The 12,232-nt window shown below is 32.3% G+C and overlaps 1 protein-coding gene across 9 annotated transcripts in view; it reads right to left on the bottom strand.

The window, feature by feature from the left end:
* LOC107074577 (rap guanine nucleotide exchange factor 2) overlaps positions 1–12,232 on the bottom strand; it is a 146,352-nt gene that overhangs the window by 43,414 nt on the left and 90,706 nt on the right. For 5 of the 9 annotated variants that reach the window (XM_015336125.2, XM_015336128.2, XM_015336129.2 and 2 more), the window contains exons 2-3: positions 7,444–8,151; positions 1,490–1,565 (exon numbers count right to left, since the gene is read on the bottom strand). In XM_015336125.2, the coding sequence (XP_015191611.2) occupies positions 1,490–1,565; positions 7,444–7,802 (435 nt within the window). In that variant the 5' untranslated portion in view covers positions 7,803–8,151. Of the gene's footprint in view, positions 1–1,489; positions 1,566–7,443; positions 8,166–12,232 lie in introns of those variants that run through there. The other 4 variants (XM_015336121.2, XM_015336120.2, XM_015336131.2 and 1 more) reach the window with 2 other exon arrangements.

Raw genomic sequence — 12,232 nt, 5'->3', positions numbered from 1 at the left:
TGTATTTATTATGTCATAGCGGCGAATATCAAACAGTTAAACAAATCGCAAAATCGGATTTTCTTTTTTTTGAGAAGAATTTAAAAAATATTATTCAACGTTTAATTATCAGCGTAATAGTTTTTGAAAATTCGTAGCATTATCGATAATAATTGGTAATTTTTTTTAAGCTAAAATAAATGAATTAATTGTTTGTGATATTCGCACAAGAAGTATATGCCGCCGATAATGTAGTTTTCTTCTCGAAGGTGGCAGCACAATATGGGAATAGTATAATACCACCATACGATGTTTCGTAATTGTGTGCTCAACTAATGCGATTAGACGAATAATAAAAAGCTATTTTCATGATAATCCTACAGATTTTGATTTCAGTAGAGTTAAATGTAAACATTTAAATATCTCTTCAAAATTCTAAATCGTAATGAAACTTTCACGAACGATGCCTTCTTTATCTCTTTTCATGTTTAACTCTCTCAATTCGAGTAATTCTCCGAGGAAGTTGAACTTCGACAAAAGCTAGAACTTTTATTTGTATTTTAAGCGTACGTTGACGCAAATTGAAAAAAAAAATTCTTTGCGAATAAGATGAAAAGAAAGAAGAAGAAGAAAAAAAGGAAACAAGGAGTCAAAGAAATTGAACAATTTAAATAGACAAAAAATTACTATTCAATTAAACGATGTAAAAAAAAAAAAGAAGAAGAAAGATTTTTGTTTAATGTACCTTGATCTTGAATTTTGTCATGCGTTATTTAAATAATGACTCCATTAACGGTATCTCATTAAAAAAAAAAAAAAAAAGAAAGAGTTGAGATGGTTCGCAGTTTGAAAAGCTTATGGAGAGAATAACAGGAGACAAACTATCGATTAACTGTCTCTAACACGTTACATCTCGAGTCTGGCCGACATTGTCTTTCGATATGCGATATCGTCACCCGTGTTGTTCGCTAACGTCGTGAATGTGCATCGTTCTCAGTTTCACATGAGAAACACCTGTATATTAGTATTTTTAGATATTAACCGATGTGATCTAGAAAGTAGAGAAAGAAAGAAAAAAAAAGAGAGAGAGAAAAAGAGAAAATAAATTCTATACATCGATACGAAATGTTTGTGGTAAGTAAACACACAAAACACACAAGTTACATTCCCCCACTCTTCTTTTTTAATATATCACAAGTAAATACACATACACACATATATACATACAGTATATATTTTAACTACCAAATAAAAAGAAAGAAATCGATTTTAATTATCGTGGGAAGACATTTTGTATATCCGTTACTCTTAAAATAATAACCTGGCTAGCGACCAGATTTATTATCCTACCTACCATCTTTCTTTTCTTTTTGTTTCTTTTTTTCTTTCTTTTCAATCTATTTCCCATTTTCATGGTAGAAGAAAGAAAATTTAGCAATCTTCGTTCTTTTGAAGCTTTAAAAGAAAAAACATATAACACACACACACACAAAAGAAAGAATATACTTACGACAATCATCTCGGAGGGTTCCAAGACGAAACATTCGTTGGGTCTCCTGGCACTGCTGCCCGTTCGCTTTCCAAAGCTAAAACAGAGAAGAAACAAAAGGAAACTTTTAATACCACTCTTTTCTATGTTTTCCTATACTTTTTTCTAGTACTAGTCTTGAAAGATGGATGTAAAACGCGAAAGGAGAAAAATAACTATTGAAAGAAAGAGAGAGAGAGAGAGAGGGTGAAAGAGAAAAAGAGGAAAAGAGGAAAGAAAGTGAGAGCATCATCTAAGGCTCTCATCAATTTAAATAACCTTTTAACTGGTGACGCGTACCTAGGTACGAGTATAATTGATGACTTCGGGTCTTTAGGACCCTCATGTCAAGATCACATTTTAATTCATTATTTTAATATTAATGGAACACCCTACGTATAATTTGTAAAGATTCATAAATATTAATAAATAATAGTTATATTTATGTAACACATATAAAATAAAGAAATATATTTATTAATAAAAATCATTGGACAGAAAAAATACAAATTTTAAATGAAGTAATCGTCAGCTTGGATCATACTCTTTTTAATCCGATATCATAAACATTAAAGGTTATCATTTTGAAAAAGAATTATGCGTTTGATACTTGATCCTATTTGGTTTAAATTCGTGACAGTATTTTAACGCTTATACGTAGGTATAAATAAATACCTACGAACGTGATCGAAGTAAAATGTAATTTATCGCTATGGCCATTCTACTATTCTCCCTTTTCGTTCTTCTATAATTCGATATAGTTCCGAGTATAGTCACACAACAAAGAGAACGTGTTCGCGCGATCGTATAAATACGTATTGTTCGCTTGGTAACTTTTAGTGCGTCCCCTTTCACCCTCCCGCACACCTCCCTATTAACCCACCCCACCTGGCCCTCCTCCACCTCCTCCTCCTTTTGCCCTCTTTGTTACTCTTTCTCTTTCTGCTTCCATGGGTAATCAATTCGAGTCCCCATATACATCCGACAGATGTAGCCCATCGTCGGGAAGCCACTCCTCAAATTAGCCATAAACCATGTCGGTTTTCGGTTGCCCCATCCATCGATTTACGAAAATCTCGTGCGATTACAGGGAAAGTCACGAGGGCTAGTGGTGGGTTGGTGTCCATAGCTTTGTTTGCTTGCTTTCTCTCTTTCTTTTTCAAGTATCACCACACCACACGACGAACAATACCAACGTCATACGAACTTTCACCCTCGTGGGAGAGAAAGGAAGAAAGGTGGCCCTGAAAATGGTTTTCGCGTGCCTTTTCAAGTCATAAAGAGGGAAAGGTATACATGTGACAATGAAATAAAAAGAACAAAAAAAGAGGAGGAAAAGTATAAGGGGTTTTAAGCCCAATGAATTTTTTTTATTTCATTTCCTTTGTTTTTGTTTTTGATTTTAATGCTAATGAATCATTATTGTCATTAAATAAGAGTACTAGTATACGTGCCGTTAACGTTATCCTTCAAGACAAATATTATTTATTTGTTTATATTCCATTTCTCACGGTGAGTTTATATTTTTCAAAAATTAAATAAACAAATATAAACGTAAGGATATTTATAAATGATTTTTATATTCCTTCTTTAGTCCAATAATAATAATAATAATAATAATAATAATAATAATAATAATAATAATAATAATAATAATAATAATAATAATAATAGTAAAAGGGGTAATTCTTGTATGAGAGGATCGTGTGTTGGAATTAAAGAGAAATGTTATTAGAGAATGCGATTAGCAATTCGCATAACATTTTCCGGTTTACAAGTAAAAGCGGTAAATACTCAGGATTCTCTAATCTCGTTATCAACGGATTTTAGAAAACAATGGCGAAAAGATAGAAAACCGATTAAATATCCTTCTACGTTAAAGCTAAAGTTTATAGGAAAATCGTTGGCTATAACATAATAACAAGCCAAATATTGTTATTTATTCCTCAGGTTAAAATTGATCCGTGATGCGATATTGAAGGGCCTTTACCCGTTGTTCGTATTAAATAGAGATTAACCAGCTTTTCCCCGCCTGATACTCGTACTAAAAGTTCTTCTAGTAAATTACCTAGAATTAGTACCAGAATTAGTACCAAACTTGTAAGACCCTATTCGAACGTTCGTGTATTACATATTTATTTTTTGTAAAAATTAATTTCATTTTTATGTTTTTTTTCTTCAATGAACACCACTACCATTCCATGTTACGAAATTATTACATATAAGTATTATCAATAGAAATATTAATAATTCTCTTTAATATCATTTTATTTCTTTTTTTATTTTCAATGAACGTCACTATTGCATTTTACGAGATCATTACATATATAAGTATCATTAATAAAAATATTAATAATTATCCATAATATTATATTTCTTTTTTTTTCCAATGAACATCCATTGTACGTGCTAAAGGATTATTCAATTAATATTACCAATAAAAATATCAATAATTCCGTATAACTTGGATTTGACCAAGTTCTATATAAAGATCGTAATTATCTCTCTGATTAATATAAATATAATAATAATTAATTATTTGATTAAATATTAGTATTACGTGAAAGCCTGTCAGTAGTATAAGAAGAGTTCGATTTCCCAACCCCAAAGAGATCCCGCTGATCGAAGCTCGATCGAGCCGAAGAAGGGAAGGCCGTAAGGTTGTCGAAGGCTGTTGACCTGATCCCTCTTCTCTTTCTATCTCACACACACACACACACACACACACACACACACACACACACACACACACACAATATATATATATATATATATATATATATATATATATATATATATATATACTGATATATATGTACATGCACCTTTCTTCGACTCGTATAGGAATATATACATGTATAACCAAGATACGGTTTTTCGATGCGTAACAACATACACACACATGCATAACGCATGCGTAAGCCGCATATCTCTTCTTCTGCGTACACCGCAGAAAATTCAATTCGACATGGACGATGCCACATACTACCACCATCATAATCATCTACCTGTGAGTTCAGATTCCCTCTCTCTCTCACTCTTTCTATAATACTCCATATCATATCATATCATTCTGGGTCTACGTTGAACCATCTTTCTGTCACGATTTAACGTCACCTTCTTACGGGATTACGTTTATCAGTGGGTTATCGAACTAATATCACACAGGGGGACTTTGTATGGTTCCGTAGGAGGGCAAAAAAAAATAAAGCATCGAAAGAAAAATTCTCGAGAGTCACAGAAGCTTGTTGGTTACAAGAAAAGAAAGAAAGAAAAAGAAAATGAAAATCTTTCGATCGGAATATCTTTTAAAACCCTTCTCTCGGTTTCGAGTTAACAACAAAGAATCTTTAAAAAAAATGCGCCCTGTATATTCAAGCTACGTCGACGATTTTCATGGAAGCCAATTAAATTTTTACGAGGTAGGTAGGCAGGTAGGTAGGAAGGTAGGTAGATACGTATGTACATACACGTATAAACGCCAAAAGCGAATCCGGAGTTACGTTGAAGTAACTCTCGCGTGAATTTCGGCACGAGTGAAATATCCTCGAATTTTATGTTCTCTGGTTTACTTGCTTGCTTGCTTACCCATGTGCACACACAAATATATACCACACACATATTCACGTATATTCTTTATTTCTGTCTTTCTTTCTTTTTTTTTTTTTTTGTTAAGGTACTAATCGTGCAAAGAGAAAGAACGAGAGAAAACGTGTTATTCCGATGATAAACGATTCAACCGGACTTCCGAAAAAAAAGTCTTTCAGTTTTTATTTTTATAAAAAGAAAACAACAAATAAAACCACGAAATTTTCGTACCGTTTTTTTTTTCCTACGAAATATTCCTGGACACACAACAGGGATGTATCCTACGTGTATAATTTTCTCCCTCGTTTCCGCAAAATGTAAGAGAAAGAAAAAAAAATAGAGAAAAGAGAGAGAGAGAGAGAGAGAGAAAAGAAAGAAAAACGAGTATGATAGAGAGGGTTTCCAGTTGAAGGGGGTGAAAAAGAGAAAAAATGTTGAAGAGCTACGAGGTTTGCCGACGAGACAGCGTCTCATTGTCGACCTGAGCATAGCAAAGTATTCTCTTTTTCTTTCTCTCTTTTACTATCTCCTCCTTCTATTTCCTCTTCCTCAGTCTTTCATTCATTTTGCGAAATCATCCGTCCCATTTCACGAGTGCCAGACGAGAATCCACTCGACTTAATGAAATATTTCTCTGCCGTCATTAGCTTGCTTATGCTACCCTTATCGGACCGTTTTTCTCTCCTTTTAGATAGTTAAAAGCGTGTAGGAAAAGTTTCTGTCTCTCTTTCTCTTTCTCTCTTCGAATAAAAAAGAAAGAAAAATTACAAAAAAAAATTGTATGAATATAAAAAGAGAAAATTTTGATTAACAGAAAATTTCTAAATATTAATAAATATTAATATCATATAAATATTGCCTAAAGAGTTTACGTTTAATTTGATTATTTGTATTGGGTGGGTTGTTCGGAAAGTTCGTGCCGATTTTTCGGTAAGTGGCATAAAGTTGTTTTACTAAAAAAAACTTGAGAAGTTCTGGAAGGCCGAAATTTTGAAGTTACCCTTAAAGATGGAGAAAGATTGTGGAACAGAATGGCACTTATATATAATTTAATAAATATATACCAAATAAAAAAACTTAAATGCGTTGCGTTTCAATCTTCCGTCAAAATCGGCACGAACTTTCCGGACAACTCAATATATTCATATATATGAATCCTTTATCTAGACGTGTGTTTATCGTATTTAGAAACTAACGAAGAATACTGTTGGATCGTGACATACTAATTTACTCGAGTCTAAAGACGTTGGTAACATTTAGTAGGTTCCTCGTTCTAACGGTTATACACGATGCTACCGAGTGCGTATCCATGTTCCGTTGGAAAAATGATTAGGTCGATTCCTACCTACATGATTTTAGTATATATACATATATATTATACTATACTACGTTTTTTAAACGTAGTTTCAATTATTCCACGATTTTGTATAATATTATTAATTGCTTTCAGTAATTTTTTAAACGATAAAAAGAAGTTAATAACCTATTATTATTATAATCTAATTATGTTACTGAAATACACCGCATGTTGTCCGAAAAACGTTGACTCATATATATATATTACTAATTAATGCAACCACATAAATTCGTTCATTAATTTTTATACGATATATAAAAGATAATTATGAATTATATACATGAAACTTTACTACGAGCAGAAATAGGAAAGTAATCGTTGAAAGAGAAGAAAAGTATAGAAATATAAGATATGTCTCTAATAAAATGTATCATTTTAGTGATATTTTGTAAAATAAATATCTTATTTTCCAGAAAGAGAGAGAAAAAAAGAAATATATACAGGATGAAACTCAAACAACGCGTTGAATACCTTGTAAAAAAAAATCAACAAACTCAAAGTAAAAAGAACATCGAGTAAAACATATGGAATATAACGTTACTCACGGAACACATATATATATGTATAAACGTAAATTAAATTAGGAATAATATTTCATAAGAGTCTACATGTTTTTATTTTATATTAAAAAAAAATATATATATATAAAATATAAAAAATATACTTATTGTAAATCAAAACAATATTATTGAAACAACAAATAAAATATTATCATCATTTTAATAATTAAATAAATAGATAAATAATCAATAAATTTTGCTATAAAATGAAACGATCAAAAGAAAAAATAGAACTAGACGAAAAATAGTAGTCAAAATAAGAAAATAAGTGAAACAGATTTGACTTCGTGACTAATAATAATACAGCAGCAGATGGGGAAGAACGAAACTAGAAGAAACGAAATGGGAAAGTGATGGAGGAGCAAGGGCTCTTGGGGAAGAGGAATGTGCGAGGGGATGGGAGAGAGGGAAAAGGGAGAAGGGCGACTCACCAAACGGAAAATCGTCTTCTCGGAAAGGTCGGCGGCGGTGGTGGGGGAGCACGATGGCTCCTGTCGACCGATTCACTTCTCAGGGCTTGAACGGCCTTCGGTACGGCCCTGAAAGGTTCCTGAGGTGTCCTCGCAAAAGTTCCCGCGACGACGGCGCCATTTCCAACGGTGTCACTCAAGTGACTTACGCCACCGCCACCACCACCACCCCCCATACCACCACCACCATGAAAACTGTTCCATCTTCTCACAGGACCCCTATTGTTGTTGTTGTTGTTAGTAGTAGTAGTAGTAGTAGTAGTAGTAGAGTTACTACCGGTCCCAACAGGACCGCGAAGTTGATTAGTGTGTTTGTGCATTATTTTCCTTTGTTCTTCTTAAAAATCGATCTTCATTCTCCCCCCTCGAATTCTCACTTTTCTCTCTCGTTTCCATCCTTATCGTTTTATTGTTAATTGTCGTCAAGGTTATTCACAATTACATATCTTTCTACCATTATACATCAACCTCCACCTCCACCTCTTCTTTTTCCTTTCCCTTCTTGTTTTACCTCTTTCGAGAGTTTTTGTTTCCTCGAGCAAAGTGTTTCCTTCCTTGATAATGAGACTCTTTCCAATACTTAACAGCGATAACAACACCGTACGATCAAAGAAGAATTCTATCTCTTCCACAACATTAAAATTCCATTCGGTCTCCCTAAGAAACCATCTAGAAAATATTGTTCACGAGTCGTTAGGATTTCACTATTCCTAGTTCGAATCACCGAACGATCGATTTCTATTTCCGATTTTTTTCTTCCTACTGGATTCGTGCGCGTCTACCATGAAAAAACATTTGCCATCCGAAAATCATTTATAATCAATATTTATATGTTATCGTTAATAAAATATGTTAAATACATTAATTCGTGAAATAATTATATTACTGATCTGTTAAAATTATATAAAATTGAGATTTCATTTGTCTCTGTAAAGTTTAGCTTTTGTTTAAACCTAAAACAATGTTCGTATAGTCATATTTTCTCTTATCTCTTCCTATACTTTAAAAACAAATGTTCTGTTAGAGTCATGCTGTTATACTTATAGACTTTGAAAGTACTTACGTTGACACAATAACTAGACACATCTACCGTTATTTCATATAACGTTTGGTTATTAAATAAAACAATTAATCAAAACATATAATAATATTAATTTTTATATGCTTTTCCTAATACGTTTAATTATTTCACAAATTAATTTAATTATACACTTTAACGATAACATATGCACATAATTATGATATATAAAAATTAGTGATATTGTTTTTCAAAAGTAATTTTATTATCAAAGAATTTATATTCTGATTTCTAGCTTAAACAATTGTTTTCAGCTATCGATGACAAAGAAATGAATAAATTTAATTGGAAACAGTAATATACTGCTTGTACTAATTTTCATAGAAATAACACATGTGGAAAAGATTTTTTGAAGACATTTCAAAATGTATTTAAATGTATCAATTAATTCCATGCTTTTTCTTTAATAAATTCAATATAAGTGTTATTCTGTGTTATTCTTCGAAAAAAAATCTCCCATTATTTTTGATAAATTTGATTAATCTTTCGGACAACTAGCGAATTTCTTGAAGTAAAAAAAGGATGACGATTTTCATGCAATAAAATTGAAATATCAAGTCACCAAAAAAATAAATTGCTACAGAAATATATTCCAATGGTATAAAAAAATATTTGTGTCTTTATAGAATATTTACTACGTGACCAATTGCTTTTCCTAACACATTTTAACAATAGGAGAACGTGCCACTTGCGTGAAAAAGTACACTCGACTAACGGTTGACGCGTTTCGTACTTATCTAACTCTTCTCTCTTTCTTTATTTCTTTCTTTTCCTTTTTCTTCCTATCTTTAAATTGTGCTTTATCAATTCGACGCGTTTGCATGGAAGCATGATAACAAAAAACCAAGAGAGAAGAGAAGAGAAGAGAAGAAAACTATACGACGATAAAATCCGAGACACCCGTAAGAAGGGAGTTTATCGTTGTCACACCTTTCATGCAACCCGCGTAAATGTTATCATAAAATGATAAGTATCCTTCCTCTCTTCCTCTTATACTCCTTTTCTACTTTTTCCTTCATCACCCTTTCTCAAATTCTTCGTCCAATTTCGAAAGTTGCTACGTCGTGATGTCTCTCCTATCAAGCATACGGCTATTTCATCGTAAAACTATAGTTGTTGGTTGTTGGTTGCCACATAGTGCTTGCTTACAATGACTCACGAAAATATTTCAACTAACTTACCATGAAGTCATTTTATTTATTATAATAAGTATATTATGCAACACTCATCGATGTATTATTAACATTGATTAGAAGGGTACGATTTTTTAGATTATGTAAGTAAAGTTTCAAACAAATTCAAATATATATGCAATAGTTATGATTTATTTCTTACAAACGTAAAAATTACTGAAACCATCAAATTATTTGAACAGATAACTCATTTAAGTTTTTAGTTTTTAGTAGAAACACCTTTGGCACCAATAACATCTTATAAACGATTATGCATAAATTTTGTTAATTTTCCAATAACACTTTGTGATATGGAACTTCATATTTCGAGTATCATAACTATTATCATCCTAACCATAACTATTATATTTATTTTGTATTTGCTTGAAACTTTACTTATATAATATAGAGAATCCTACCTCTAACCAATGTTAATAATACATCGGTAAATATTATATAATATACTTATTATAATTAATAAAGTATTTTATGACAAGTTGTTCAACACTTTCGTGAGTCATTGCATGTAACGTATGTTTTCTATGTCCCAAGGGCTTGATATTTCAACGATTCTCTTTCTCTCCTTTTTCTCTCTTTCTCTAGCATTTTCAGACACAACCCTAGAACCCGATAATGCGATTGTCGATAAGAAAAAAAATCTCGTTCGATTGTTATCCGAATCGTTTTTATCGTCTCTCAAAAAGATAAACGAAAAAGAATTTTCTTCCAAACGAAAGAATTCAATTAAAGGGAGGGGGAAAACAGTGTATGAAACGATAGACAATCCGATCACAGTATAAGAAATTTTTTTAAAAATCTATCAAAAATATTGAATATTGAGATACGTACATATATATACGTAATATTTTCGAAACTAATATTACGAAATGATTTTATTTTGTTCAATGAAAGAAAAAAGAAGAGAAATTTACGAAAACCGTAGAGGGATGAAAAAGCAAGACGAAAGTTAAAATTTTTTCCAATATTTTCCCTCTAAGTTGCGTAACATTGCTGCAACTGTTAAAAACATATGTTCTCCAGATTGAGTAGTCCTATGATCTTCAAAAAACCATTTCCATTCTACAAGGATTCGAAGAAAACCTATGAAAAAAAGAGAGTTCCTCTAACGTCATATAATTTGTCAATTTCTAGTCGAAGAAATATTTGGGGAAGATATATTAGATCTACATTTCTACGAAAAGTTCTGTTCATTCGGACAAACACTGGCTCAATGTTGCATCTCTAGGGATAAGGTATTTTTTTTTTTTTTTAAATGGTATAATTACAAATTGCTTTCAAGTTGATAAGAAGTCATATAAAATAATTATGACAATTATATTGGATTGGCAAGAAAATAATTTCGGTTTTCTTTCTTGCCAACCCAATATATTAATTCAACAAAGTCTATTCAACTTATTACTTTCTTTGATTCTAGAAACGGTAAGAATTATCTAATAGACTTAATATTTACCCAATGATCGAATTGTTAATAATCTTTTCAAAATAAAAAGAAAAAAAATCTCATGTTCAATAATGAAAATCTTTATGGTTTGTTAGACCTTACGTAATAATCTTTGACGGATAAACCTTTTCCTAGTAGAAACGACGATAAGTACGAATGTGTACAACGTAAGAAGAGGAGGAGAAGAAAAAAAAGCAAGAAGATAGAGAAAGATAAAGAGAACAAGAAAAATAGGTCCACGTATATAATGGCACCCGTGGGAATAGCTTTAGTAATAGCGTGTACCGAAGTGCATAAGAGGCCCCGAAGGAGGATGAGTAGAAGAGGGAGGAAAAAAGGAGAGGAGGGGGAGGAAATAGGGGTAGAGGGTAGGTTTAAGGATAAAAAAGCAAAAGAAAGAGAGTGGATAGACCTTCTCGAGTAGTGGATAGAAATTCAGTGAGCTTGCAAAACCCCTTGAGCACGCGCTCGAGAACCGGCTCATCTTCCTCTTTTCGCAGCAGCATCCGAGCTTACGAAAGGAAAATCCGAGCACACGCTTTTCCCGACGACGACGACGACGATGACGACGACGACGACAACGACAACGACGTTTGTGCTTTTCCTCGTGCTGAAAGAGATAACCCATCCACCCCGTTCTCCTCGTTGTCGTCTACGTCATCGTCTACGACGTATTTTTGCCCCTTACCTGCGTAATTCATACGTGCACACATGCGAATGTATATATGTATGTATGTATGTATATACGTATACTTTTACCCAAGTACTTACTTACTTATGAAAGATAGCAAAATTTTGACTTTGCTTTACTCGTATGTAAATACGTTATATATGCATGTATGCGCATATGTATGTATGCTTTTTTTAAATCAAAAGATGAAATCGAACTATCATAAGCTTATATGTAATTTATTAGTTCCTTTTTTTTTCTTTTATAAATTTGATCTAATCAATTTATCTATCCCAACCTTCCTTATTTACTCGAAATTGATCCCATCTATTGGAATTTGTATCGTTTCAATATAACGTGAGATCGGT

Source organism: Polistes dominula, unplaced genomic scaffold (genome assembly GCF_049000335.1).
Source record: "Polistes dominula isolate Pdom_NZ unplaced genomic scaffold, Pdom_raw_medaka contig_82, whole genome shotgun sequence".
Taxonomy (NCBI): domain Eukaryota; kingdom Metazoa; phylum Arthropoda; class Insecta; order Hymenoptera; family Vespidae; genus Polistes; species Polistes dominula.
The sequence above is the reverse complement of the archived record's forward strand: the minus strand, read 5'-3'. Positions and strand labels throughout refer to the sequence as shown.